At 58.6% G+C, this 25,884-nt stretch overlaps 3 protein-coding genes across 4 annotated transcripts; all 3 read left to right on the top strand.

Annotated features, from left to right (window-relative positions):
- Positions 1-165: 165 nt before the first annotated feature.
- Positions 166-7,700, top strand: ZGPAT (zinc finger CCCH-type and G-patch domain containing). The gene is made up of 7 exons (XM_051632744.1): positions 166-200; positions 429-1,220; positions 1,885-2,018; positions 2,720-2,878; positions 3,826-3,957; positions 4,739-5,156; positions 5,598-7,700. The coding sequence occupies exons 2-7, from the start codon at positions 598-600 to the stop codon at positions 5,734-5,736; spliced, it is 1,605 nt and encodes a 534-aa protein (XP_051488704.1). The 5' UTR covers positions 166-200; positions 429-597; the 3' UTR covers positions 5,737-7,700.
- Positions 7,701-12,204: 4,504 nt separating this feature from the next.
- Positions 12,205-14,352, top strand: LIME1 (Lck interacting transmembrane adaptor 1). Its single transcript, XM_051632751.1, has 5 exons — positions 12,205-12,320; positions 12,835-12,886; positions 12,985-13,072; positions 13,228-13,637; positions 13,966-14,352. The coding sequence occupies exons 1-5, from the start codon at positions 12,205-12,207 to the stop codon at positions 14,350-14,352; spliced, it is 1,053 nt and encodes a 350-aa protein (XP_051488711.1).
- A 3,988-nt stretch (positions 14,353-18,340) lies between these two features.
- SLC2A4RG (SLC2A4 regulator) lies at positions 18,341-22,836 on the top strand. Of its 2 annotated transcripts, none has more exons than XM_051632748.1 (8): positions 18,341-18,388; positions 19,139-19,269; positions 19,535-19,644; positions 19,721-19,965; positions 20,291-20,391; positions 20,504-20,762; positions 20,880-20,950; positions 21,661-22,836. In XM_051632748.1, exons 1-8 carry the CDS (start codon positions 18,383-18,385, stop codon positions 21,770-21,772), a joined length of 1,035 nt encoding a protein of 344 aa, XP_051488708.1. In that variant the 5' UTR covers positions 18,341-18,382; the 3' UTR covers positions 21,773-22,836. The 2 variants fall into 2 exon arrangements, with proteins under 2 accessions (XP_051488708.1, XP_051488707.1); XM_051632747.1 differs by lacking the exon at positions 18,341-18,388 and adding an exon at positions 18,727-18,855.
- Positions 22,837-25,884: the final 3,048 nt, after the last annotated feature.

Genomic DNA, 25,884 nt, shown 5'->3' with positions numbered 1-25,884 from the left:
GTAGTCCAGGTGCGCTGCGGGGCCGGGAGAGGAGGGCGGGGCGGACTACAGCTCCCAGAAGGCTTAGCGCCGCGGGCTGCCGGGGACCCGAAAGCGCAGGCGCAGTAGCAGGGAAGGGGGGGTGTGGCGTGAGGCGTTGGCTAGAGAAGCCGGAAGTGGCCGCGCTGGGGAGCGGAAGTCGGCGGGGTGTGATGGCGGCGGTGGGTCGGGGCAGGGGGAGCTGAGGGGTGAGTGGGGCGGCAGGTCCGGGGGTTGATGCCGGCCCCGGGGCGGAGCGGGCGCGCTGAGTGAGCTCAGGCTGCGGGGACAGCGGTGCCGGGCGGGGGCCCGGGAGGCTGGAGCGGGCGCCGTGGCGGGGGGAGCTGGGCAGGGCAGGGCAGGGCCCGGCCCGGCCTCTCTCATCGCCTTTCGCTGCCTTCTCGCTGCAGGAGCATCGCCTGGCTGCTTCTGAGGGAAGAAGAGGGACGGCAGGATAGATGGTCCCTCCTGCGGACAAGGACTTGCTACCCGTAAAGGTGCACGACTTCAGTAAACTCTTCGAATATGTTCTGAGTTCCCGGGAAGGCCGCAGTTAAACAGCCCTTCGTTGTGCTGGTGATGGATGAGGAGAGTCTGGAGGAGGCCATCCGGGCCTACACCGCCCAGCTGCAGCAGGTGGAGCTGGCGCTGGGGGCGGGCCTGGACCCCTCCCAGCACTCGGACTTGATTCAGTTGCAGGAGGATTTAAAGCAGCTGATAGAGCTGACCGAGTCCAGCCTGGTGGCTGTGAAGAAGAGCAAACTGCTGGCTACTTTAGATACAGATGCCCCCTCCTCGGAGCAGGACACCAAGCCCAGCAGCTCTGCCCACGATGAGGAGTATGCTGCCTTTAGGGAGGCCATTGCTGAGCTTGGAGCTGAGGAGGAGCCTTTAGCTGAGAACGATGAGGCACCATCCAAGGGAGATGGAGAAACTGGTGACAAAGATGAATCAAAGCACAGTGAAGAGGAGGAGTCTGACAAAGAGGAGGAGGAGGAGGAACTGAGTGGGATGAAGGTTAAAGCCCCCTACTACAGTTCTTGGGGGACCCTGGAGTACCACAATGCCATGATTGTGGGGACAGAGGAGTTGGAAGATGGCAGCCCAGGGGTCCGGGTGCTGTACCTCTACCCCACCCACAAGGCCCTGAAGCCCTGTCCCTTCTTCTTGGATGACAAGTGCAGATTTAAGGAGAACTGTCGGTAAACACAGGAAAAAGGGGGAGGGGGGACTGGTGTCCTTTCTGTAGCCACTGACCTCATCCTCCAGAGGGATAAACCTCTGGAAGCACCCTGTGTGGCCTTTTTGCCCAGTGGAATCTTGCCTTTATGTTTTAGAACGTTCTGGTGAGCAGGGGCATCAGCTTGGCTGGTTCCCTCAGCTCATGCTGAAAACTGGAGTGGAAAATCCCCTGGGAAGCCTGCAGAGGTTCTCCACAATCCATTGGGTGGCTCCATGACTAACCAAAGAACACTGAGGCTGTGTGATGGCTCACATTCCAGTGGCATGGAGAGGTTATCCAGGAGTTCCCTGGATAAGGCCTGAGCAGCCTGACCTTGTGCTTGGAGCAGGGGGTTGGCCCAGCCTGGAGATCCTGCTTCTCCCAGAGGAGCTGTGAACTTTTGTGCTGGAGGTGTCACCAGCAGGGAGAGCTTCATGCTGTGGGGTGTGTCCTGTGTCACCTGGCCTAACAAACGTGTTTAAGGTGAAAAATTAATAACTGGTCTAATTGAATTAGTGCAACTTCCCTCATGAGGGATCCATCCTGCGACGGCTCCTCTGCGCGTCCTGCAGGGAGAGAAGGGGTTTTTATTTAAGGCTGCTCAGGTGAGGTAGAGATAATTCCACTTCCTCTTTCCCTGGCAGGTTTTCCCATGGCCAGGTGGTCTCCATAGAGGAACTTCAGCCCTTCCAGGAGCCCGACCTGGGGGCTCTGGGGGTGGGTTCATCCTGCCTGGCCAAGCACAGCGACGGGATCTGGTACACGGCCCGGATCGTGGGTGAGTCTGGGGACAGCTCTGCCAGGCTCCCTGGGCAGCAGGTCCTGGGGGAATCTGCAACCTGGCTGTTTTGGTGAATGATTGAAAGATGTTAATGATGGAGAAATGTTAATGATGTGGCTGGGATAAACGGGCTGAGCTGTGTCAGGCTTGGGAGGGGAACAGGCTGGGAAGGGGGAGTGTGAGGCTAAAAGCAGACACAGGAGCAGGAGTGCAGAGAGGAGGAGGCCCTGTGACCTGCATGGGAAGGGAAGAGGCAGGATGGCAGGGATTTGTTAGGTTAGAATTGCAATGATGTGCTCTTGTGGAAACAAAACCCAGGGGAGCCAGCCCTGGCCATCAGCTGTGGGACAGGCTGACCCTGTCCTGGGGGGGCTCAGGCTCTTCCCATCTCTCTTTGGCTGCCATGTCAGAGGGGAACAAATCCAGCTTCTCTGTAGTTCCATTTCTGCAGCCCACCCTTCTTCAGGGTTGGGAATAAACTTCTAAGTATGAGCACAGGTGCTGTGGAAACAGCTTTTCACCACAGGGGCTGCTTCTCTCTCCCAGACAAATCTCCAGCACAAACTGAAACCAGGATTTTTTCAAAGCACGTGTCCCTTGGGCCTCCCCCTTCTCCCGTCTCCTAACTCCACTTCAGGAAGCCCTTTGCCAGCTGCAAAGACTCCCTGGAACTCTTGTCCTTGTTTTTCCTCCTGCAGACATAGACAGTGGTTACTACACAGTGAAGTTTGATTCCCTGCTCCTCAAGGAAGCAGTTGTGGAAGGGGACAGTGTCATCCCCCCCCTGCGCAGGGAGGAGGGGGCTGAGTCTGATCAGTCTGATGAGGACAGTGTGGATGACTCTGGTTATGCCAAAGGTAAGAGAGTGGGATTGGTGTGAGCCAGGGAATGGTGTGAGCCAGGTCTGCCTCCTCTGGGATCTGCTGAGTTGCTCTCCTGGAGCTCTCACTGGAAGTGTCTCCCCTCTGGTGAACCTCATCTCTTAATGAGTTGCTGAAAAACAGAGTGTTAATGAGCTGTTATGTTCCACCTGCAAACCAGGGTATTTGTTTTATGCAAATTACTGGGCTAACGAAGGTTGGAGGTTTCCATGGGAACTTCCAACACATGGGAGAAGTGCATGTGATATTTCAGAGCTGAGTGCCAAGCTCGGAGTGTGTTCCTCGTGGGGCTGAGTTGAGCTCATACGTGGATCTGGAGATTTCCTCATCTCTGGGGGGGTCCATGTAGCTCCATCACACAGGAGTGTGAGACCTTCCAGTGCCTCCCTGAGGTCACCAGAACAGCTGTGCCCTGGTCTCCCACTGAAAGGGACGTGGGGAGAGTCCAAGTGACTTCTTTGAGGTGTCACAGGAGGCAGCACTGTCCCCATGCTGGTGCCCCAGTCACATCACAGGGATAAAGTTGTGTCCCCGGGCTGTTTACGTTGAGGTGGTTGGATCCTAATAACACAAAACTGGCGTTGGGGCCTGGAGGAGCCTCATGCCAGAGAGATGAGCTGGAGGCACAGAGTGTTCCATGCCACTGTGCCAGCTTGTACTGGGAGGGTGTTGGTCAGTCTGCATCACCATCCTGGAAGGAAGGAGAGGGAGCATAAAGACTTCTGGGGGATTCTGCTTGAAACTGCCGGATGGTTTGTGCTCCAAAGCAGGTGAGATGGAAGTGCCTCCCTGTGCAGCTGAACGGTGGAGAAGTCCTTGTGCTGCCTCCCCAGGGGTGTTCAGGCTGCCTGGGCTGCCCCCGAGGAGGGTTTTCCCTGGGGGTTTGTTCCTGCCTCACACTGGTTCTTCTCTTTGTGCCCCAGTGATCGATTCGGGAGGCGCGGGGAGCGGGGAGTGGGCTCCTGCCTGCAGCTCCTCCTTCGGGGGCTGGGAAGCCCACACCCGCGGCATCGGCTCCAAGCTGCTCATGCAGATGGGATACGAGTTTGGGAAAGGTAAGAGAAAGAGGGATCTTGGTGCTGTGGGAGCCTGGCTGCCCCAGTGCATCCTAAAGCTGGTTAAGAAAGGCAAGATCATGGATGAAGCTCCAAGTGTTCTGGGCTGAAGGGCCTGTTTGAGGCTGGGGCTGTGTGAGGAATCCCAGCTCTGGCAGGAGGCAGGAAGGGGTAACTTGTTTGCTGGGAGTACAGACCTGTGTGTGCTCCAGCCCCTCCATGGTAATAGCAAAAAAATGGGAGGCATCTGGAGCCATGATCAGGTCCACGATTAAAGCCGTGGGAACCATGGTAGGAGATGTTCAAAGGACCAGAGGAACTGATCTTTGGAGCTTCTGAAGTCTGGTTCCAGCATCTCCTGGCTCTGGATGCAGACTTCAAAGCCTGCTGAACTCGCTGCTCCCCACACAAATTGTGAGGAGCCTTGGGGGCTGTGGGAGGCCAGTCTGCTCCTTTCTTCTGTCTCTGCTGTTCCCACAGACACCAAACCAGTTCTGGGAAGCAGCTGGGGCTGCAGGCCTGGTTCCACAGAAACCAGCCTGACCGTGGCCTCGAGGGGGGGATTTATCTGTGTCCTCTGCTGGAGGAAACTCCTGGTGTAGCATCAGCCTCTGTTGTGCCACGGCCGGTGCTGCTGCCCTGGGATGGTGGCCACAGCACTGGGTACCTCAAAGCCTGCTGGGTTGTCCCAGGGTTGTGACTGTCAGCGGGAGCTTGTGGTGGGAGGCGAGTCCAGCGGGGCTGTCACCACCTGCAGGGACCTCTGGGTGTCTCTCCTCAGGGCTAGGGAAGAATTCTGAGGGCCGAGTGGAGCCGGTGCAGGCCGTGGTACTTCCTCGAGGGAAGTCCCTCGACCAGTGTGTGGAGGTGCTGCAGAAGAAGAGGCTGGGGAAGCTGGACCCAGGGAAGCCAGGGAAGTGCAGAGGGAAGGGAAGCGGCTCCGGGCAGCGCCCCGGGGGCAGCCACCGCCCCCGGCACAACGTGTTTGACTTCCTGAACGAGAAACTGCGAGGGAAGAGCTCTGGGGAGAAGGCTGGAGGGATGGCCCTGCCCCAGAGGAGCAGCAAGGAGATCTACCGTGCCAGCAAGAGCACCAAGAAGGCCCTGAGTGTCCGTCTCTTCCAGACCATGGAGAAGATCGAGCAGACGCAGAGGAATATCAGGGGGATCCAGCAGGCCCTGGCACGCAACGTCGGGCGGTAGGAAAACATTCCCTGTGGGACTGCAGGAGGAACTGAGGGTTCTTGGGAAGGGGTGGCCTTGAAATGAGGTGTGGGAAGATCATGTGAAATATCTGCACGAGACCTAAGGGGAAGTGGAGGAGAGAGACTTTAGTGTGTGCTCCAGATCAGCTGGGACACTGGCAGATGTGTCCAGGGTCCTTTGGCTGGAACTCAGGCTGTGGTGAAGAGAGGAGCTCTCTGAGGGGAGGTGCTGGGGTCCTTTCTATCTCTGCAGCTTTGCTGTAGAGCACCACGGGAGGACACTTTCTAGCCCAGGTACTGCTGAGCATCAGGTTCTTCTGGCTTTCAGCAGGGCATTTGCACTAATGCCACAGAAAAGGGTGAATCCTCCTGGGGTGGGGGCAAGGCTTTGATCTTCTGCAGGATGGCACTGCCATGTTTGCTCTCTGCTTTCAGGCACAGCGTTGCTGCAGCTCAGCTGAAGGAGAAGCTGGCCAGTGCCCACCAACAGCTGGGGCAGCTGCAGGCCCAGGAGGCCTCTCTGCAGCGGGAGCAGAAGAAAGCAGAAACGCACAAGAAGATGACCGAATTCTAGTCTCTGAGAAGGACATTTGAGTGCAGTGATTGTCCTTCCAGCCAGCCCTGGTGCTCGTGGCCTCAGAGCCAGGGTGAGCCATCCTGCTCCTCTGGGCTTTGGGCTGCCCAGCCTGAAAACTGGGCTGAGAAGCAGTAGCAGCTTCTAAAATTCGGCACTTGGGGCAGAAGTGCTCGCCCACCAGCCCTGAAAGGCTTCACTGAGCCTGACCTGTGTGAGGACCAGCTACAAGAAACACAATTCTCTGCTCTCTTGCACACTCCTTCCCTTGGCTGTCGCTGTGGCAGCACCTCCATCCAGGCTGTGGCTGCTCAGGTGGTGATACTGGTGGCAAGGAAGCAGCTGAGGAGGGGCTCAGGCAGCCCCACATCCTGCCAGCAGCTGTGGCTTGTGCTTGCAGCCAACTGAGGAGCTGAAGGGGAGGCAGGGTCCCCAGCATCTCCAGCAACACAGAGCAGCCTCATACTGGGCCAGAGCAACCCAGGCCTCAGCTGCTCCTTGCCTCATGGTGTGTGCCTTGGGGTTGTCTGAGAGCTCTGGTTTCCGGGGAGCAGGTTCCTGTGGCCCTTGTGTCATGGATAGATGGAAAAGTGGCAGCTTGGAGGTGGGTGCTGGGGATCTTGGGCATCAGATTTCACCCCTTTTGACTAAAGGAGTGTCCCTGGGACATGCCAGAGCCCTACTCCCTGGCCTGGCACAGGAAGCTGGTGGCTCCTCAATTGAGTGCCAGAGCTGGGGGGATAAGGCAGCAGAGTAATAGATCTCAAACCTCCTGCCAACTCCACAGGGAATCTCCTGAGTTTTGCCATCATTACTGAAGTTTCTCTGCCCGAGGTGGCTCACTCAACACAGCTCCTTTTATTTAAAAACCCCAGGACCCAGATCCAGGCCCAGGTTGTGCTCCAGAGGAGCACAGAGCTCAGGAGGAGCTTCAGGCTCTGCTGCCAGCAGGCCCAGCCAGCCCAGGGCCCTTCCCTGCAGCATGGGCAGTTCCTGGGCAGGAGGGATGTCTTCTCCCCTGGGTGGTGTTCTGTGTTGGCAGCAGCCAGTCCTTGCCCCAGAGGAGACAGTTGTTTCATCAGTGTTTCTGGTGGGACTTGCGCATTTTTTACCAAAAAAAAAAAAAAAAAAGGTTGGTGATCTCATGCCAGTGTGGTAAGGACACATTTTCTTTTAAGAAATTAGATTCCTTTTATTGTGTGAGTCATTTTCATAATGAAAAGTTTTGCTCCTTTAGTACCACCTTTCTTATCTGTTCGTAAGAAAACTTCCAAAGCTTCAGCCCGGGCAGGGTCAGGCTGCCAAACTAACCAGAAAGTCTAAGGCTGCAGGAGATACCATCAGAGCTGTTCAAGTCATGTGGGACCTGGCATGGCTGCAGACACACCCCAGAAACAGAGCAGCAGCAGAGATGAACAAGATAAACATCTTCAGGAGACATGGTGGTGACGGGTGACTTTCCTCCTGGAAAGCACTTGGATGCTCTGGGGTGGGCACAGTGTTGGGAAGGTGGTGAGGGCTGCCCTGAGCACTTTGCATCCATCACTTCCTGACAAACTTGGCTGCACTGTCTTCATTGTTCTGAATGTGTGTTCTCCACTTACTGGGGCTTCACTGGAGGGTTTGACAATGGTCACTCAGTGCTCTTCCCTCACAAGTGGCTTCTTGTTTCCCTCACTTGAGTGGTGACAAGGATGAATGTGCCCGACTTGCGGGTGCTCGCTGCCCGTGGCTGGGGAGCTGAGCTGGGCAGACAAATTCCCTGGATTTGTTTTGTGCTCTCACACTATTTCACATCATCCTCTCTTGAAGAATGGGGTGTATCACCCTGTGTCTTGGCGAAGTCCTATTTTGCCTTTCCCTTGCGGGTTTCCAGCTCTCACTTGCCAGGCTCCTGTTCCGATGGCTCCACCCAAGACAGTTCACGTCCCCGGTGAATAAAGGTGGTTTTAATTTTTCCCCTCTGTGCTTGTGAGGCGTCGTTCATTTGCAAGGTAATGATGATCTGTGGCCACCATTCTTTCCCTGCAATTCCCTTGGGGCAAGGGAGCTGGCACCCAAACCAGCAGGGCGGGAAGGGAGCGGGGCTGGGGGTGCTGGGTGCTGCTGCAGCCCCGCTGGGAGGGACCCAGCCCGTCACTGGGTGAAGGAGCCACCCCTGCGGGGCAGGAAACGGGCTGCGGTGGGTGCTGCTGGTGTCTGCCCAGAGCTGGCTGCTCCACGAGGGGCTGAGGAGGAGCGGCAGAGCTCGGAGTGAGATGTTTGAAACGTCTGGAAGCCCCTGATGAGGAAGAACTTCGTGGGATCGAGAGAAGAGCAGTTCTGGCTGGCAAGGAAGGGAGTGTGACCAGACCCTGCTCCTCGCTCATCAGCTCTTCAGGTTCTGCAAAGTAAGTGGTTGCTTTCTTGCCTGGCAAGGGAGGGATCTGCAGCTGAACCGGGGGCTGAAAAACACCTCAGACCCCCTGGTCTGGATGGGAAGTGCAGCGTTGCCCGAGATGCTGCTGCAGCCGCGGGGCTGGACAGGCAGGATTCCCTGCGTGGGGAAGCAGCAGCTGGGTTAAACTTGCAGGGGGCTGCAGGTGCTGCCAGCTTCCTGCCCCTTGGTGCTCTGCAAACATCTGGGCTGCGAAAGGGAGAAGAGGTGCTGGAGCTTGGCAGCGCTGTGGGCAACCTATGAGGCTGAGTGGAACCAGTGCCGTCGTGGTGAGGGAATTGCTGAGGTCAGAGGTGGGGGGGAAAGTGGTTTTTTTCACCAGAAAAATGTCCAGTTGCTCTGTGGAGAGGGGGACTAGAGTTTTTGCTTGTGTGTGGAACAGCTCTGGGGGAAGTGCTGAGCTCCTGGCTGCAGGTGAGCGTGGCCACTGAAACGGTGTCTGTGTAATCCTGAAACGAGGTAAAGCTGCTGACTTTGTGACGAGGAAACCGCTGTGGCAGGCAGGGACTGTGGAGCAAACACATCTCCTCTGTACCCCCACCCTGCACTTCGGGTTCTGGCTTCCCCCAGCTGCAGCACCTGGGTCTCTGCAGAACATCTCTGGCTGTTTCTTGGCTTCTGCAGAGAGCAGCGTCACTGCCCAGCAGGAGCATCTCCAGCCACCCTGGGAGGGCAGGAAGGGAAAAAATGCTGAACTGGTGTCACGCTGGATCAGAGCCTCATGGGGTGAGCAGGCAGGTCTCTTCCTCAGGTTTTACAATTATATTTTCTCAAAAGCCACTCCAGCACAGGAGAGGTGACCAGCACTGTAATTAGAAGTGTGCATCCAAGTTTTGTGCCACTTGGGCCTGGCATGTAGGGATGTAGCTGTTCCTTTCCAAACAAAATGCCCCCAGAGGAGCCTGGCCCTGAAACCTCTCCTTCCTGCTGCAGAAACATGAGCGAAGTGGGTGAGACCTTGTGCCTGCTCCATGCCTTGAAATCCACTAGTTGCATCCCATGGTCTTAGGGCAGACTCAGTGCTGTTGACTGGCTGTTACAAGGCTTTCACTTTTCATCATTGAAAAGAAAAAATAGATCTACTTCTCCTTCTTGGGACTTTTTTTCAGTTCAACTCCCCAGGGTAGCTGAGCTGTGTCTGCTGCAGCCGAGTTTGCAATCACTGATGGAAGGAAATCAGCTCATAATGTTTGTCCTACTTTCTTGCAGATATGCTTTTGGTAGTGTCATAGACTTTGTTCTTGTCACCCTGCGTGTGGTTTTAGCTGGGTAGATGAATAAGAGGCAGCAGCGCTGAATTTTACAGTGAACTTAATCTTGTTTTCCTGAAGCCCAGCTGAGAAACTTGTGCCTTTTGTAGGAGATACAAAAAAAACTCTCCCACATCCTGGAGTAACAAACCAACTGCGTTGATGGTGCCTGTGCTGAGGTGTCAGGAAAGGGAGTCATTCCCTCCTGGAGGGCTGTGGGTCTGTGTCGCACGTACATGATGGCAGCTGCTGCAGCTGCTCTTGGCTTGAAGGCCATCTTGGCTGGTAGGACCAGTGGTTTTGAAACGGTGTCTGCTGAGTCTCCTGCCCTGGAGAATGGCCCCAGGACTGGGAGATCCACAACTTTATTGGCAGGAAATTCAGGAGTGCCTTTCAGAAGGTCTGTTTTAAGACTTTGCCTTGCAAACCTGCTCAGTCCTACCTGAGCGACTTCAGCCAGACACTGGGGTTTCCCTCTCAAATTTGTACTTTTGGGAGAACCAACCTGTTGTCCCAAGAAGCAGTTTCTCCCAGTGATGGCTGAGCCTGACGGAGCATGCACGGGACATCTCTATAGGTCAGGAATCCAGGAGCAACCACTGGCTTGTACAACTGAAAGTAGGAGAATTTCTCTACAACAGCTTCAGCTTAGGAAGCCTCTCTCTTCATTCCTCAATCTTAAAAATTCAGGGATGGAAGATCCCCCCGCTGTGGGATCAACTGCCCTGTGTGTGCCTGCCTCAGTGTGCTGAAAAGCTCCCACTTTGATTCCAACGTATCTCCAGCTCCCACCATCCCACCTCCACAGGATTCTACCTGCTGAACCTTGGAGCCTGCCCGGGTCTGCCCTGCTTGGGGCCCTGCTGAGCCTGCCCCTCCGGCCGCGCTCATGAGCCAAACGCGTTCAGCGAGGACTGGCTAAAGCCACTGCCCGTGCTGCAGGTAATCTGTGTAATTAATGTGTGCTCAGACAGAAAAGCATTATTGTCTAATTAAAACATCGTTGGAGAGGGAAGAGCCTTCCCTTCCCAGCTCTGATCTGAGCCAGTCTGTCCAGCCCGGTTAGTGCCTAAAACCTCCCTGTCTCCGTTCCCTGTTGAAATACTTGCTCTCCAGGGGTTAAGGCTTCAGTCAGGGAAGTTCCCAAAGGCGTGGGAAGTTCTCAGATAAAAGGGTGCTTCCAGTGGGCAGAGACTTGCTGGTTATTGGGGTGAAGCTGTGCTGAAGATGCTGCTGGGTGACACGGGGGGCAAGGGAGGGGGAGTGAGGTGGGTGCCTGGGTGGGCACAGACCTGCCTGCTCCCCCTGGGGCTGGTCGGACACCCGAGGCTCAGGCAGGACAGGGGGGCTTCCCACCAGAGCTTGCCTGACCTTTCTCCTCTGGATTAAGATACAACAGGGTGAGTAAGAGGCACAGGTGCCTCATGGGCTCTGTCCCCAGCCACGTCCTGCTCGGCTGTGCCAGCCCTGTCCTGCCTGGGGGCTCTGCCACCAGCTCCATCTGCATCATTTACTGTGGCTGCTCTGAGACTTGCTGGGAACTGCCTCAGTTTCCCTTCTCCAGGGGCAAGGCCAGACTTTTTGGGGAGCAGAAGCTGGGCTTGGGCAGAGCTGGGAGCAGCAGCTGCTGTTGTGGCACTGGTGCAGGTGAAGTGTCAGGTTTTGCTTTGGGCTTTGCAGCCGGGCAGGGACAGACACAGTGGGATGGGGTGTCACCGAGATCCCCCCAGGAAAGGCAGGGTATCCTGAAAGTGGTTGAAAGCTGGGAATTTTCTGCTCTCGGTCACAGCACAGAGCAGCCGCAGACCCGTGGTGGGGGTGGAGATGTGGGGTCCTATGGTGGGGCTGCTGCTTGGATGTGATCCTGCGGCTCCTGGCCCCAGTGTGGATGGTGCTGGGACACTGCAGGGACTGACCTGGGCTCCCACGAGAGCAGAAACGTTGCAGTGGGGTTTGCAGGGCTGGGAACAGACCCGGGGAGCTCGCTCTGCACGGCGCTGCAAATGGGGGACACACCAGTGACACCAGCAGCAGCCTCACTCCCACCAGGGATTTTCTCCCCAGTGACTCTGCAGGTCCCACGGAAGGGGTGGATGGGGATGAAATCTGTGGGGCTCAGAGAGACAGAGGGTGAGACCCACTGCAGGAGGGGGGTGTCCTGGTGCAAGGAGGGAGATGTGGCTGCCAAGTTGAAGTTCACCCCGTTTCCGGGAAGTTGAGTCATCTTGGTCCCATCCCATCTGGGCCACCCCACGACCTGTGCTGAGGAGTGGGGACACCCCCCCCTCACAACCTAGGGCAATGTCTCTGTGAGCCCAGAAAGAACCCAGACACTTTGGGGCTGTCTCCAGAGGGTTTTCAGGGCCCATAGGCATCTTCTTTTCAACATCTTTGTGGCCACTTGGGTACTTCAAACCTTTCAGGGTTTGTTGGTTTAGGCTTTGTTTTCAAATGGATCCAAAATGTCAAGTTTTCCCTGGGGGTGGCAGAGCACCCCCTGCAGTGTCTGCACCAGGCTGGGCAGAGCCATGGAGGTGACACGGTGACCCCAAGGAGGGCAGTAGCTGGCCAGAATATGGGATCCCCCCCCTGCACATCCCCCTCCACAGCATCCCAAGAGACCCCTTGCTCAGGGGGCTGCACCACAAGGGTCCCAGCAAGCCCTGGGGGATGCTGAGCACCGGCTGGTGTCACGGTGAGCCCAGCAGGGCCCTGCTGCACCTGACTCGTGTTTTCTCTCCCCAGAGCTCAGCCCCGTGGTGGTGTTGGAAGCGTCTCCCCATGGCTGCAGCGGGTGGCGAGGGGCTGGCACAGACCCCACTGCTGCGGGTGGGCACTGCCCTGGCCCTGCTCGGCCTCCTGGTCTACCTGGGCGCCCTGTGTGCTGCCTGCAGACGGTACCCACTGCCCCTCTGCCCTCCCTCCTCCTGCTGGGGACCCCTCGGTGCCACTGGGTGGCTGCACGTGGAGACCCTGTGCTGAGCTGGGACTTGCTGGGATCTGCTGCTTTGCTCGCCCCAAGCCCCTGGCTGCAGCCCCCGTGCAGCCCTGCCCGGCCCAACCCTGCACCCCCGCACCTCGCCCACCCTCACTCTCCCCTTGCACCCAAAGGAGCTGGTCCCAGCTGGGGATGGGGGAAGTGCCATCACTGGAGCAGCCTAGAGATGGCAGGGGTGATGCTGAGGATGCCTAAGAGGGCTCAGCAGGGTGCAGGATGCAACCAAGCCCTCCCCAGCCAGCAAGGGGCCCTCCTGTGTCTGGCGAAGGAGCAGGGTTATGGGTCTGGGGGTGCTGCTGCTTGGCGAGGGGCACACAGCGATGCCCACCCTGGCCAGGTCAGGGTCCTGGGGCACCCTCTCCTCGACCCTGCTTTGGCCACCTGCCTGGGGCTTATCCTGCTTCTCCCCGCAGCAAGAGCAGGAAGAAGAAGGTCCCTCCAGACGGGGTGAAGCTGGTGGACGAGGTAAGCACGTTGTGGGGGTGCAGGACCAGCCCCGGAGGAGCTCTGGGCGCCCCAGCTCCCGGCAGGACCCTGACGTGCCTCCCGTTTCCCCCCCTCAGTCCCTGCTCCGACAGACGCAGCTGCGCTCGCTCAGCAAATCCGACACGAAGCTGCACGAGCTGTACCGGGTGAAGGCCAGGGACGACAGTGAGTGCCCATCCAGCCGGGGCCCGGTGGTCCTGGGCGGGTCCCCGCCGTCCCCGCACCCCAGCGGCGCGCGCCCCGGTGCCGCGGGAGCGGCGCGGTGCCCGGAATGGTGCCCGCTGCCCCCCAACACCCCCATCCCTTCTCCATTCCCGCAGCCCAGCGACCGGCCAGCCTGGATTTCCCCTGCCCCGCGGCCCCCGCTGCCGCCCCCGCCGCCAGCTCCGGTACCAGCGTCCTCCTGCACCGGGAGCTGCCCCGCATCCCCGTCCCCGAGCCCCCGGCCCCCGAGCAGACCTACTCCAACCTGCTCTTCCCGCCGCTGCGGAAACCGGTGCCCGACAGTGTCTACGAGTGCCTGGCGGTGGGGGGGGAGGATGCCCCGCTGCCCCCCACCCCCGCTGTCACCCAGCTGTCCCCTCCACGTGCGGGGCACGGAGCGGCCGATTACGCCTGTGTCCGCAAGGTGAAGAAGACGGTGCCGGCGGAGGCGCAGGACGGGGCGGCGGCGGGAGCTCCCGCAGCCCCGCCGTGCTGGGACGGGGCGGGCTATGCCCCCCGCGCCAAGGTACAGCTCTGGGGGGGGTGGCAGGGACAGATGGGGCACTGCGGCGGGGTCCGTAAGGCCCGTGTTTGGAGCAGGGTGTAAATTAGGCTGCTCCATATTTTCTAGTGGAATTGGTGGGAAGAGGGGAGGGCAGGATGGAGCCAAGCCCCCGAGGGCAGGTAATGCCCAGCGTGCTGCTCTCTGTGCCCTCCCTGAGCCATACAAAAGGGATCCCCAGTGGGTAATCCACTGCTGGGATCCCGCTGGGGGCAGCCAGAGGTGGGTCACGTGCATGGGGATACCCCACGGTGGGCAGGGATTGCCCCCCAATCCCACCTTCCTTTTGCAGCTGGAAGACATGTACTCCACAGTGTGCAAGGCCACCAAGAAGAAAAGCCAGGTCCCCACGAGGGAGGTGGGTGCTGGGTGGCCACCCAGCTGCCGAGAGGAGGGTGCCCCAGCCAGCTGCTGGTCCCCAGAAGCCCAAGCCCCCCCAGACCCCTGCTACGAGTCCATCAGTGACAGAGCCTGGACTGCTCAGTGCCGCGGCCCCGACCCGGACTACGAGGCTGTGGGCATGAGCTGGAAGAAGGTGGAGAGGCGGGAGAAGCCCGGGAAGCCCAGAGCCCCCGAGAACCTCTATGAAAGCGTTGGTGACATTTGGGCAGGGGGGTCCCATCGAGCCTCCACCAGGACGGTGGCCAATGGCCTGGAGGTTTACATCACCAACCTATAGCATCCCCCAGGATGGGGGGTCCTTGCCCCAGGGGTGTCCCACCCCAGCCAGGGGTTCCCCTAGGTCTGGCTTTCCAGGGGCTTTAGCCCCCCCCGCCCCACCCCAGGATGGGCACACACAAGCCCAGTGCCTGCCAGGGCAGCTGTGTCCCTGCAAGCCCTTTCTTTATGTATTTTATTTTACTTTTTTCTAAAGTGTCCTTGTCCCGTTCCAACCCAGCCTGCAGCAGCAGCAGATTGATGTTGGGATGTCCCGGGGGCTCATCCCAATATCAGGATGATCAGGGAGTCTGCAGTGTGGCCTGAGCTGGGTGCCACATGGGAGCCCGGGGGGACAGAACTGATCCTGCCACCAAGCTGGGAACGAGTTTGGGACTGGTAGTGTTTTGGGGTGGGTGGTGGCAGGGCTATGGGGCAGCCCTGTGGTCCTGGGCTGCAGGATTCAGCCCCTCAGCAGTGGGTTGATCCATGAGCAAGGGTCTCTGTCCTCCTCCTTCTGCCTGGGGGAGAGCAGGGCCCTGGGAAGCCCTGAGGCATCTTCACTTCCAGCACTAAATGTCCCTGGGTATGGGGACCAGGGTCCAGGACATGTGTAAGGGTGCAGCCACCTCCCAAACACCATTAAAAGGCTGAGAGTGGTTTATCCTTGTCAGGGGTAAACACTCCCAAACCGGATCTGAAGCCCTGGGTCTGGTGGTGCTGGTGCTAGGACAGCAGATTCAGGCATGGTGTGTAACTGTGAGCAGGTGCACCCACCTGCACGGTGGTTTGGCACTTCTGAGATGAGGATGTGCAGCCACCAAGAAATGCTGGCATGGGGTGGGCATCCCAGAGCAGAGCCTTGCTCTGGAGCTTTGCACGGGGTCAGGGTTGAAGCTGGGGAGTGTTTGCTCGGTGCTCACTGCCCACTCACCTCCATGTTGCTCCTGGGGTTGCTGCAGCCTCAAGATAAGCCAGAAACACTAATGAGAGCTGGACATGGACCTGGAAGCCCTTGAATTCCAGGGCTCAGACTTTTCTTCCTTTCCTCCCCACTGGGAATTTGCCATCCCTATCCCAAGGGATGTGCCTGGGGGTGAGCTCCAGCGCTGGGAGGTGGGTGCTGTGCTCACGGTGGCCTTGCTGTTTCACCAGCTCCTCTGGACGCAGCACAGCTGCTCTCTGCGGGTCCGGCTGGAGACCACCCGTCCCCACCACACGCTGGCCTGCTGCTGCCGGCAGCGCGCCGCGGGGCGGGCAGGAAGCCACGCACCCTCCTTCGGCAGCTTCGCCCCTCCGGGGCAGCCGGCGAGGAGGTGAAAAGCAAAAAACAAGGTGCTCGGCGGAACCCGCCGCAGGCTGAGGAGCGTTAGGGCCGGGAGGCAGCGCGGGCGCTCGTGCCGCTTCCTCAGCCCCGCGCCCGGTGCCGAAACCGCAGCCGCCCCAGACGGAGCAGCAGCTGCTCCCACCCCTGCTGATAAGGGCTCGAGAGATCTCGGCGCGGGGCGGCTGGTGCTGATGCTGCCGATGCTGCCTCGCTCTTCCTGCTGCCAGCCCCGCCGCGCCGGCGGCCGGGCTCCCCCCACGCTGCCCCGGCCACATCCTCCCCTCTGCTCCCTTTTTTCCATCACCCCACGCTGCAGCTCGCAGGGGCTGGGGTTCCTTTCCGCACCACCTGAATCCCCTGGGAGCTGTGTTTGGGCTGCACCAGCCCCACGCAGCAGCATCGTGTCCTCGTAGGACCAGAGATGCTTCCGTCCTGGGACCCGGAGCTGCCCGTGGGGGTCAGGACACGGGTACCCCTGTGCTGTTTCCCGAGGGAAAGGCCACCGTGGCACGGGCTGGCACGGAGCTGCCCCTGCTCTCTCTGAGCTGGGGGTGGCCAAAACATCTCCCAAACCTTCCTTACCAGCAGAAGGAGAATCCCCGTGTACGGGGCTGCCTGTACTTCCTGCACTGCCCGCAGGACTCCGGAGAGCTGGACTTGCCTTGAAATAAGAGAACAACTGCCCAGTCCTCGAGGAGGTTGAAAACGTGCCCCAGGCCGTCGTCTGGAGGCTCAAAAACTGGATGGCTGATGAAAGATCCATCCCAAAACATCACCTGGAGTCTTGTGGTCTGGCTGAGAAGGTTGGGGCTGGTGCCAGAGCAAGGGGAGGGGATAGGGCTGGGAGCACCCACCCTGGCACATCCCTGTTGGGATGCTGGAGCCCCGTGGGAACGGCCTGGGGCCAGGCTCCCTTGTCACGCCGGGGGGCCGGTGCTGCCGGGGGACGGCGGTGCTGCACGGTGCCGTTCCCACAAGGGGGAGCGAGCAGGAGCCCGGCACACGCTGCACGGGGCTTCATGCCGTAGGGTGCTGGGTGGTACATTTTGCATGCTGCTGTACACTGTGCCCCATAGAGCCCTGCCCCCCCCCCCCCCCCCCTCCCATGGCCCTGTGCCCCTCTGCCCCTGAGCCCCGCTGCTCCTGTGCCCCCAAAAAGGCAGCTCAGGAGCACCCAGCAAGGCCTCGGCTCCCTCTGCAGCATCCCTTGGCAGAGGGACCACCTCGCACCCCGGCACAGCGCAGGAGCTGCACCCGGGTACCACGGGGACGTCGGGCTGACAGGGATGTCACCCTGCAGAGCCACCCTGCCCAGGAAGGGGGGCGGGCTGGTGGCACTGGAGCTCTTGTGCAAGGGGCGGGCGATGCTCGGGGAGTTGCACAACATGGAGGGAGCTGGAGCCGCCAGCTCAGCGCTCCTGCCGCCGTTAACCATTAAACCAGAGCGGGGGGCGGCTGGCGGAGACACCAGCGGGTCCCCCAGGGCTGCTTGTCACAGCTTGTCACAGGAGAGGGGTTGTACCCGCTCCCGGTGCTGCAGGGCTGGGTCCCTAACTCCCCCCAGGGCTGCGCTAACGAGGGCCGTGGGGCTGGAGCCCACCAGGCCGGGGCAGAGCGGTGGGGTGGGGACGAAGGCTGCTCTGCCCACGCTCTTCCTCCTCTGCTCCCCGCCAGCACCGGGTCCCCGGCAGCCCTGGCTCGGCCGGGGCGGGTTTCCATCCCTGTGCATGTCCCAGTTGCTGGGGGCACACCGCTCTGGGTGACAGCCCGGTTTTGGCCGGGCACGTGGGGGTTTGCCCGGTTTGCCGGTTGGTTTTTTTTTCATGCTCACAAAAGCACCTGGCCCCGGGCAGGTGACCCCTCCAGTCACCCCCGGGACACCTGCCTCTCTGCCGCGCTGGGGACATCGAACCCCCCCTGAGGCAGGAGATCCCCGAGACTCCAGCCCCAGCCACCCCCATGGCCCTGAGCTGCTGGGGACACCCGTGTGGGTCACCCCGGGCTGCCGGGGGAGACTGGGGGGACGGAGAAGGGGGGTCACCAGCCAGGACAGCCACACGGACTCTGTCCTGGCCCTGAGCTGCGGGCCGATAAATCAAACAGCAGCAGGGCTGGGTGGGGGCAGGAGTGTGGCAAAGGGGGGGCGGGGGGAGCCAGCCCGGGCTTCCCAAGCAGCCCCTGCACCCCGCACCCGGCAGCATTTTCCCGTGGTGGGCAGGACTGACCCGACCATGCGGGATCGGGACGCCCCTTCCCGTCGGGAGCTGCTCTCTCACCCCAAAAATCCAGACACTCGCCCCGCTATAACTTTTGGGGATCCTATAACTTTAGGGGGAGCTCTGTAACTTCCAATGGGTCTAAAAAATTTTTTTTTGGGGGGACTCCTATCACTTTTGGAAAGTATAACTTTACGAGGAGCCATGCGGCTCCTGGAGAACCCCTCTGGCTTCTCAAAAGCCCAGTAACTTGGGGGGCGGGTAACTTTTGGGGGAATCCGACAAGTTCTAACGCTTTTAAGTTTCGACCTTGTAACTCTGAAGGAGCCGGAGGAGTTTTGGGGAGGTCCCGCGAGCTGCACTTTTAGGGAGGACCATTAATTTTGCCCTGTAATAACAAAACCAGAACTTTCGGGAGGCATTCCGCCACTTTCGGGGAGCCCTTGACTTTGGCGGGAAGAGCGGGGGGAAACGTCACGGGCCCCGCCCGTCACTGCCGGCGTCCTGAAATGAAGGTGGGCGGCTGGGAGGGGCGGGGGGAGGCGAGGGGGGGGGTCCCGGTTTGGGGGGGTCCGGGGGTCGGCGGGAGGGCGGGGCGGATGAAGATGGCCGCGGCCGGCGGGGGCGTGTCGCGACAGGGGGGCGGTGGAGCCGGGGGGGGCGTGTCCGTGCGCTTTAACTGGCAGCGCGCAGGAACCAATAGGAAGCGGCGAAAGCGGCGGCGGCCTCGCCACTGACCAATGGCGATGGCGCGGGGGGGCGTGGCCTGGCCGGCGCCGACACCGGGCCGAGCGCGGCGGATCGCGGCCCCCCCCGGCCCCCCCCTCCGCCCGCCCCGCCGGGCCCGGCCGCGGCCGCCGCCCCGCACATGGAGCCCCCGCGCCCGCCCACCGTCCTGTTGGCCGCCGCCCGTCGCCGCCGCCGCGAGATTCCTCCTCCTCCTCCTTCTTCACAAACCGGTGGCGGCGGCACCGCCCCGAAGGTACCGGCGCCGGGCTTAGGGGAGGGGGGGGGCGGTGGCGGCGGCGGCGGCAACCGGGGAGGGAAACGGGGCGGGGGGGGCGGAGGGCGGTGACAGCTGACAGCGGCCCGCACGAAACTTTCCCCGCCGATAAAATGGCGCCGCTCGGGGACAAACTTTGGGGGGGGGGGGTGTGGCGGGGGCGGGGGGGGTGGACGGGGGGGAACCCCCCCCCCCTCCCCCTTTGCCGCCACACTCCCCCGCCCCGGTGGGATCAGGTGCCCATCACCGGTCTCTCCCGCAGGATCTTCTCCGGGGCTGGTTGCCACGCCTGGGGGATCCGGGGAGCCGGGACCCGATGTTACGGATGCTGGACGCCGGGTTGGAGCGATGCCTGGCGCTGCGCTCGGCCGGTATCCCGGTGCCCCGGCACGGGTAAGAGCACGGGGACGCCTCGGGTCACCCCACCGGCACCGGCAGCTGCCGCTGGGAGGGTGCCGGGAGCATCCCAGCATCTGCTGCAGGGGATGGGGCACCCATCGGTGACTCAGGGCCACCTGTGTCCCCTTTTGCCCCCAAGCCACCCCTAGGGGTGGGTGCAGAGGTGACCACCGTGGGTGTCGCGGTGTGTTGGTGGGTGATGGAGGGGGCTGGAGGTCCCGTTGTCACCCTGACCCCTTCCCTGTGCTCTGGGTGGCAGGAAGCTCTCAGGCAAGGCAGGCATCGATGAGGTGATGGCAGCCACGGTGCTCACCAGCCTCTCCACCAGCCCACTGGTTCTTGGGCACCCCCCAGCCACCCCTGCCCCAGGTAAGGGCCCTGTTCCCCCCCCCAGTCCCTGGAGACGTGCCCCATGGCAGGACCTGACCTTCCTCTTCCTTGCCAGAGCTCGGCAGTGAGGTCTGGAAGGAGGTGCCCGCCATGTCCTCCAGCTGCAGCAGCAGCAGCAACACCAGTGGGGACTGGAGCTGGGACCCCCCCAGCGACCGCTCCACCCCCTCCACCCCGTCACCCCCGCTCTCCAGCCACGTCCCCAGCACCTTCCTGCCCACCCCGCTGACCGATGAGGGCCCCGACGAGCCCGACAGCACCCACTTTGTCTTTGGAGAGCCCATCCCGCGGAAGAGGAAGGTGGGATGGAGTTGAGGATGAGGCTGGAGATGATGGTGGAGATGGGGGTGAGGTTGGGAATGTTGATGATGTTGAGGATGATGATGGGGATGAGGTTGGGGAAGGGGATAGTGAAGGCTGGGATGAGGAGGATGAGGTTAGGGATGGGGTGGGGAATGAGGTTGATGGGGATGAGGATGGGATTGACAATGAGAATGATTATGGGGGAGGCATTGGGGATGACAGTGGAGCTGGTGATGAGGTTACAGAATGGAGATGGGGATGGCAATGGAGATGAAGCTGGGGACAGGGATGGGGCTGCCAGCCTGACACTTCTCTCCTGCAGAACTCCACCAAGGTGATGTTCAAGTGCTTGTGGAAGAGCTGCGGCAAAGTCCTCAGCAGCTCCTCAGGGATGCAGAAGCACATCCGAACCATGCACCTTGGGTAAGTACCTGGGCTCCCCCCTGGAGACCCCTTAGCCCCCCCCAGTGCTCCCTGCAGGGTCCTGCCGTGGTGGGAAGAGCCACCCTAGCCAGACCCTGCTCCCCCCCCGCAGCCGGAAAGCCGACCTGGAGCAGAGTGACGGCGAGGAGGACTTCTACTACACGGAGCTGGACGTGGACGTGGACTCGCTGACGGACGGGCTCTCCAGCCTGACGCCCGTCTCTCCCACCTCCTCGGTGCCACCCACCTTCCCCGGCCCCGAGGCGCAGGGCCCGGTGCCACCAGCGCTGCCCGTCCCCGACCTGGCCCCCCCCTGCAGCCCCCCGGCCCCCCCCGGCCTCTGCCACGTCCACACTGACCACGCATACCAGGTGAGCGGTGGGGGACGCACACACGCACGTGGGGACAGTGTGTCCCTGTCACCTTCCAGCCCACCCAGCCTCTGGGTGCTGGTGCTGACACGGGGGGGCCGTGTCCTCTCTTGGCAGGGCTGCCCGGTGCCCCCGCGGCCGCCGCTGTCCCCCGCCGCGCCGCCGCACAAGCCGCCCGCCGCCCCCAGGTGAGTCCTCGCCTTCCCTGCCCCTTCCCCGTGGTGGAGTCGTTCTGGTTGGAAGAGCCCTGTCAGATCCTCCAGTCCAAGCGCTCTCCCAGCACTGCCAAGGCCACCAGCTGGCCCGTGTCCCTCAGCACCATGTCGACACAGCTTGGAAATGCCCCCCGCAGGGCTGGGGGCTCCCCCACCGCCCTGGGCAGCCTAGGCCAGGCTCTGACAACCCTCTGGGGGAAGGAATTGTTCCCTGGATCCCATCTAAACCTCCCCTGGCACGACTTGAGGCCATTTCCTCTTGTTGTATCACCTGTGCTTTGGGAGAAGAGACCAGCTCCCACCTCCACCCAGTGTCCTGTCAGGCCGTCGAGGTCTCCCCTCCGCCTCCTTGGCTCCAGACTGGACACCCCCAGCTCCCTCAGCTGCTCCTCACAAGTTCTCCAGACCCTTCTCCTTCTGCTCCAGCCCCTTCCCCAGTTCCCTTGCCCTTCCCTGGACACGCTCCAGCCCCTCCATGTCCTTCTTGTCCTGAGGGGCCCAGACCTGACCCCAGGATCCGAGCTGCCCCCCCCCCAGCGCCCAGCCCAGGGGACGCTCCCTGCCCGGCTCCCGCTGCCCGCCCTAGCGCTGACACGCTAAATTTCCTCCAGCTTCCTGTCCCTGTGTGCCATGTCGTGTGTGTGTCCCCTCCCTGGGAGTGACAGGGTCCCCTCTGCCTGCAGGAGGCCGCGGGGGGAGGCCAAGAAGTGCCGCAAGGTGTACGGGATGGAGAACCGGGAGCTGTGGTGCACGGCCTGCCGCTGGAAGAAGGCCTGCCAGCGCTTCCTCGACTGACACCGCCGCCCCCACACCCCCTTTCTTGCACATTTTGCACTCGAGGTGCCTTCGTGCCCCCCCCCCCAACTCCCCCCCCCCCCCTCTTTTACCCCCCCATCGCTGCCCCAGGGCCCCCCCGGACTCAGGGAATGGCCCCCTCAAAGCTTTATGCACATCCCTCCCCCCCCCCCAAACCCCACCATGGAGCTTGTGTTCCCCCTTTTTTTTTTTTTTTCCCCTTGGAAAAATAAGCTAAACGTGCCCCACCTTGCCTTGTTGGGGGGGTGGGTGGGGGTGAGGGGGGCTGGCAGGGGGGGCTGCTCCCCCCAGCTGTGCCTGCAGCCGGCGGGGGGCTTGGGCAGGGGGTGTCTGGTCCTGCCTCCCCCCCTGCTCCCAGGGGGGGACCCCCAGTGCCCAGGGCAGAAGTGGGCGCCTGCCCTCCCTCCCCCCCCCAATTTTTACCCCCTCTCAGGGGGGTTTTTACTCTTTATATCGTTGTTTCTCTCTATTTTTAGTACCGGGGGAGCAGCAGCTCCCACTGGAGCGATGCTCCGGGAAGTGCCTGCAGGAACGCGCCCATTTGCACTAAGCCAAACTGCACAAAGAGGTGTCCTTTTTTTTTTTTATTTTATTTTGATTGTTTGGGGTTTTTTTCTTTTTTTTTTCCTTTTTTTTTTTTTTTTGCCTTCATGTGTTCTTATTTTTTAAATAACATATATGAAAATTCGTATTTTTTAAAAAATAACTCCCTCCCCAGGCCCTGAGAGCACGTTGGCCCTAGTGCTGTGATGCTCCAGCCCTAGGGAAGAGGATGGGGAGGGGGGGGGTGTTTAAGGGGATTTATTCCCTTCAAACCCTTTTTCTCTCCCCTCCCTAAACCCCTTTTTATCCTCCCCCCCAAAACAAACCCCTTTCTCCCATCTTGTCCTGTCATTCCCCTGCCTGGGCAGCAGCTCAGGATGGGGCTTGGCTGGACCACCCCTCCCCATGCCAGGATGGGTGAGATGGGGAACAGAAGATCCAGAAGAAGAAAAAAAAAAAAAAACCACAATGAATAAATATTTTGATTCTTTTTTATTTAATTATGTTGGTTCTTTACTTACTTTTAAGACAGCCTTTTCCTTTCCCTTTTCCATCCCAAACAGGCGCCCGTTTGGGATGGGAAAGGAAAAGGCAAAAGCAGCATCACACCCCTCCCAGTCTGGGGTCAAGGGGAGGGGGGATTTGGGGGAGCAGGGAGGGGATCCCCGTGGCCCTGTCTTGAGCCCCCACGATGACAGGAGGAGCGGGGGTGAGGGTCTCTCATCCCTGCAGCATCCCAGGGCTGCAGCTGGGTGGTGCCAGCGGCCCCTGGACAGCCCTGGCTTCATCCGTGCAAGATGGAGGAGGGAAGAAGAAATAAATAGATTTATTAAGAAAAAAATAAAATAAAAGATAGAACGAGGCAAAGCCGTAGCAGCAATTTCCCAATTTATTGAAACGGATTGATTTTCTTCTTTGTTTTTTTTTTTTTCTTTGTTGTTGGTTTTTTGTGGGGTTTTTTTGCAAGTATCTCTAAGCTAAATCCCATCACAAAGTAATTATCATCAAGACAGGCACACCTCGGGCATGCCCAGGCAGACGAGAAACTGGGAGATCAACTAGAAAATAAAAGGTTATATTTACCTGAACTACACTGACAGAAAATCAGTACAACACAGCCATGTCTCTCCCCACTGACTTCTGGTGGCTAAAAAAAAAAAATAATCATCTCCTCAGCCTCCCCAAAATATTAAAACACATCTTCAATACAAACACAGGTTTATAATAATTAATATAAAGTCAGTATAATATAGAATATTCCCAGCGAAAGAAAATAATAAATCAACAATCTTCCAAACACTGTCCTTTTTTTTTTTTTTGTCCTTTTTTTTTTTGTTTAGCTTTATTTGTGTAGACAGGTTTAAAGCACGTTGAAAAATAAATATATCTGAAAGCATACACACAGCACTCGTACTATGCAGAACTGGGGGGGGGGGAAAATAAAGGCAGAAATTCAAAACAAGATAGAATCCAAAAATAAAAAGGACCATTAAGTATGGCTTTCTTAGGAGTCGCACATGTCACAGAATGAGCTGAAATTAAGATTATCTCTCATCATATTGCAAAAAATTCCAGTTTTTGCATTGTTTTCATGGAGTTTCTTTCCTCAAGGGTGATGTGCAAAATGGGAAGCACGGGGTTGGGGGGTGCCTGGGGGGGCTCAGCCCTGGGGGAACCACCCGAGCCCCCCTCTCAGGCCCCCAAACCCAGACCCCAAAGCAACGTGGCTTTCGCTTTGGAAAAGCAGAGTATTTAAAGGCATGAGCTGAGAGGAGAAATCAAACAGGCCCTAACACTGGAGCGGGTTTCATTTCGCATGAGAAATATTCCTTTCGGTGTCCAAAACACTGAATTTTTGGTTAAAAACAAAAAAGGAGAAGGACAGTCACTTTGCCAACCTTCCTCCGACACGTCCCCTTCTCACCTTCCCACCAAGTCCCTCTGTAGCCACAAGGCTTTAGAGCAACCTTAAAATACACAAAACTAGGGTAATGAATGAGTTTTAAGTAACATTTTTGGGACAGCAGGTCACGCAGGACCCTCAACTGTCTGGCTAAAGAGTCTCCCCAGCTTCTGTGGGACTTGACCTATTCCTTGGGGACTTTATCCATAGGGCAAGGGCAGGAGGATGTTGTTTGCCCCCCAGTTCTGTGGGAGAGGGTGGCAAAGCAGGGCTTGAAATGCAGTTTGTCCTCCTGGCACACCTTCAGACTTAGACAAAAATAATGAGGATAATAAAGAAATGGAGGGAGGGCCATTTACAAGTGTGTCTGAAGACTTAAAAGAAAAAATCTGTCACAAGTTATTGTGAACAAGTCTATCAATTTTTCACCTATAAGGGAGTTTTGTTGGGGTTGTTGTTTGTTTTTTTTTTTAGAATAAATCTGTATATACACACACACACACACATATATATATATATTTAGAAAAAATTAAAAAAGGGAACCTCAGTGAAGTATACAAAGCCCTGAAGGGAAATACAAAGAGGAGATGCTAGAGGTTACTTGAGCTCATGTTGGATCAACAGGCAGAATTTCTGGGGTTTTGTTTCCATCTCCAAAAGCAGAAGTTTGCATAGGCAGCAGGTCCCAGGGGAGCCCGGGAGGTCCGACCACGCACCCACTGATGAAGTTTTATCAAGTTTCAGCATTAAAAAAGCCCATATTCCATGTGTTGTTTTTTTTTCCTGACCCCAAGCCTCACATGGCACCTGCTGGAGCACAGGAATTGCCAGAGAGAATTCCTGCACTTCCACACCTGCACACCCCCGTCCAAGCCCAGCACTTCCAGACATGTTAGCAGGGGTTTATTTGGTATATATGGTGTAGGTTAGTAATAAAGAAGCATGTGCTGGATTATAATGGTAATGTGGGAAAAGCTTTTACGTGGAGTTTCTGGTTTTCTCTTTTTTTTTTTTTTCTTAAAAAAAAAAAAAAGCATTTGTTCTTTGCATCCTCAGCTCAAAGAGCTTCCAAGTGGCACCAGCAAGAAACAGCTCTGAAAGCCACCTGGGTCCCTGCCTGCCCTTCGAAAACAAGGAAAGAAAAGGGGAAAAAAAAGAAAAGAGATATAAAATATTTCCAAAGTAAAGCTCAGCACCCCGTAACTCGGACTGCAGAGATGGAGCTGCCCAGGGGTGAGGAAGAGGAGGGCTGGGACCAACTCCTCCTCCTCCTCCTCAGCAGCAGGCGAGACGGAATGTCACAGGATCCGAGGGGGGCTGAACAGGTTGGGGGGTTAAAATCTCTTTTTAAATAGAATTTTACATATAAAAAGCAAAGCTACAGCTATTAAGTACTGTATGTATTTGTCTACATGTAACAGGTGAGGCTGCAAGTTCAGGACCTCAGACACCCCCGACAACCCCCCCCATATTTACAGGATAAATGACAATAAATACAGAGCCCACACTCCGAGGCAATGTCAGGGTAAGGGAACAGGACCCCCCCAGCTGCTATGACTGCTGGAAAAAAAGTATACAAAGCTCCAATTGTAAAATACTGGCTTGTTTACAACTTCTGCACGAGGGTGGGAGGGCTTTACAAGAA

This window comes from Apus apus, chromosome 15 (assembly GCF_020740795.1).
Source record: "Apus apus isolate bApuApu2 chromosome 15, bApuApu2.pri.cur, whole genome shotgun sequence".
Lineage (NCBI taxonomy): Eukaryota > Metazoa > Chordata > Aves > Apodiformes > Apodidae > Apus > Apus apus.
Note: the sequence above shows the minus strand (reverse complement) of the source record. Positions and strands in the feature narration are given on the sequence as shown.

What these genes read in the sequence shown, in the direction of transcription:
- ZGPAT (XM_051632744.1), top strand. Translation starts at nt 598, where the DNA reads ATGGATGAGGAGAGTCTGGAGGAGGCCATCCGGGCCTACACCGCCCAG. An exon ending in GTACACGGCCCGGATCGTGG is followed by an intron (nt 2,019 to 2,719) that starts GTGAGTCTGGGG and finishes TTCCTCCTGCAG; the next exon opens with ACATAGACAGTGGTTACTAC. An exon ending in CTGGCACGCAACGTCGGGCG is followed by an intron (nt 5,157 to 5,597) that starts GTAGGAAAACAT and finishes CTCTGCTTTCAG; the next exon opens with GCACAGCGTTGCTGCAGCTC.
- LIME1 (XM_051632751.1), top strand. Translation starts at nt 12,205, where the DNA reads ATGGCTGCAGCGGGTGGCGAGGGGCTGGCACAGACCCCACTGCTGCGG. An exon ending in GGGTGAAGCTGGTGGACGAG is followed by an intron (nt 12,887 to 12,984) that starts GTAAGCACGTTG and finishes TCCCCCCCTCAG; the next exon opens with TCCCTGCTCCGACAGACGCA. An exon ending in GGTGAAGGCCAGGGACGACA is followed by an intron (nt 13,073 to 13,227) that starts GTGAGTGCCCAT and finishes CCATTCCCGCAG; the next exon opens with CCCAGCGACCGGCCAGCCTG.
- SLC2A4RG (XM_051632747.1), top strand. Translation starts at nt 18,742, where the DNA reads ATGGAGCCCCCGCGCCCGCCCACCGTCCTGTTGGCCGCCGCCCGTCGC. An exon ending in CCCAGCCACCCCTGCCCCAG is followed by an intron (nt 19,645 to 19,720) that starts GTAAGGGCCCTG and finishes CTTCCTTGCCAG; the next exon opens with AGCTCGGCAGTGAGGTCTGG. An exon ending in AAGCCGCCCGCCGCCCCCAG is followed by an intron (nt 20,951 to 21,660) that starts GTGAGTCCTCGC and finishes CTCTGCCTGCAG; the next exon opens with GAGGCCGCGGGGGGAGGCCA.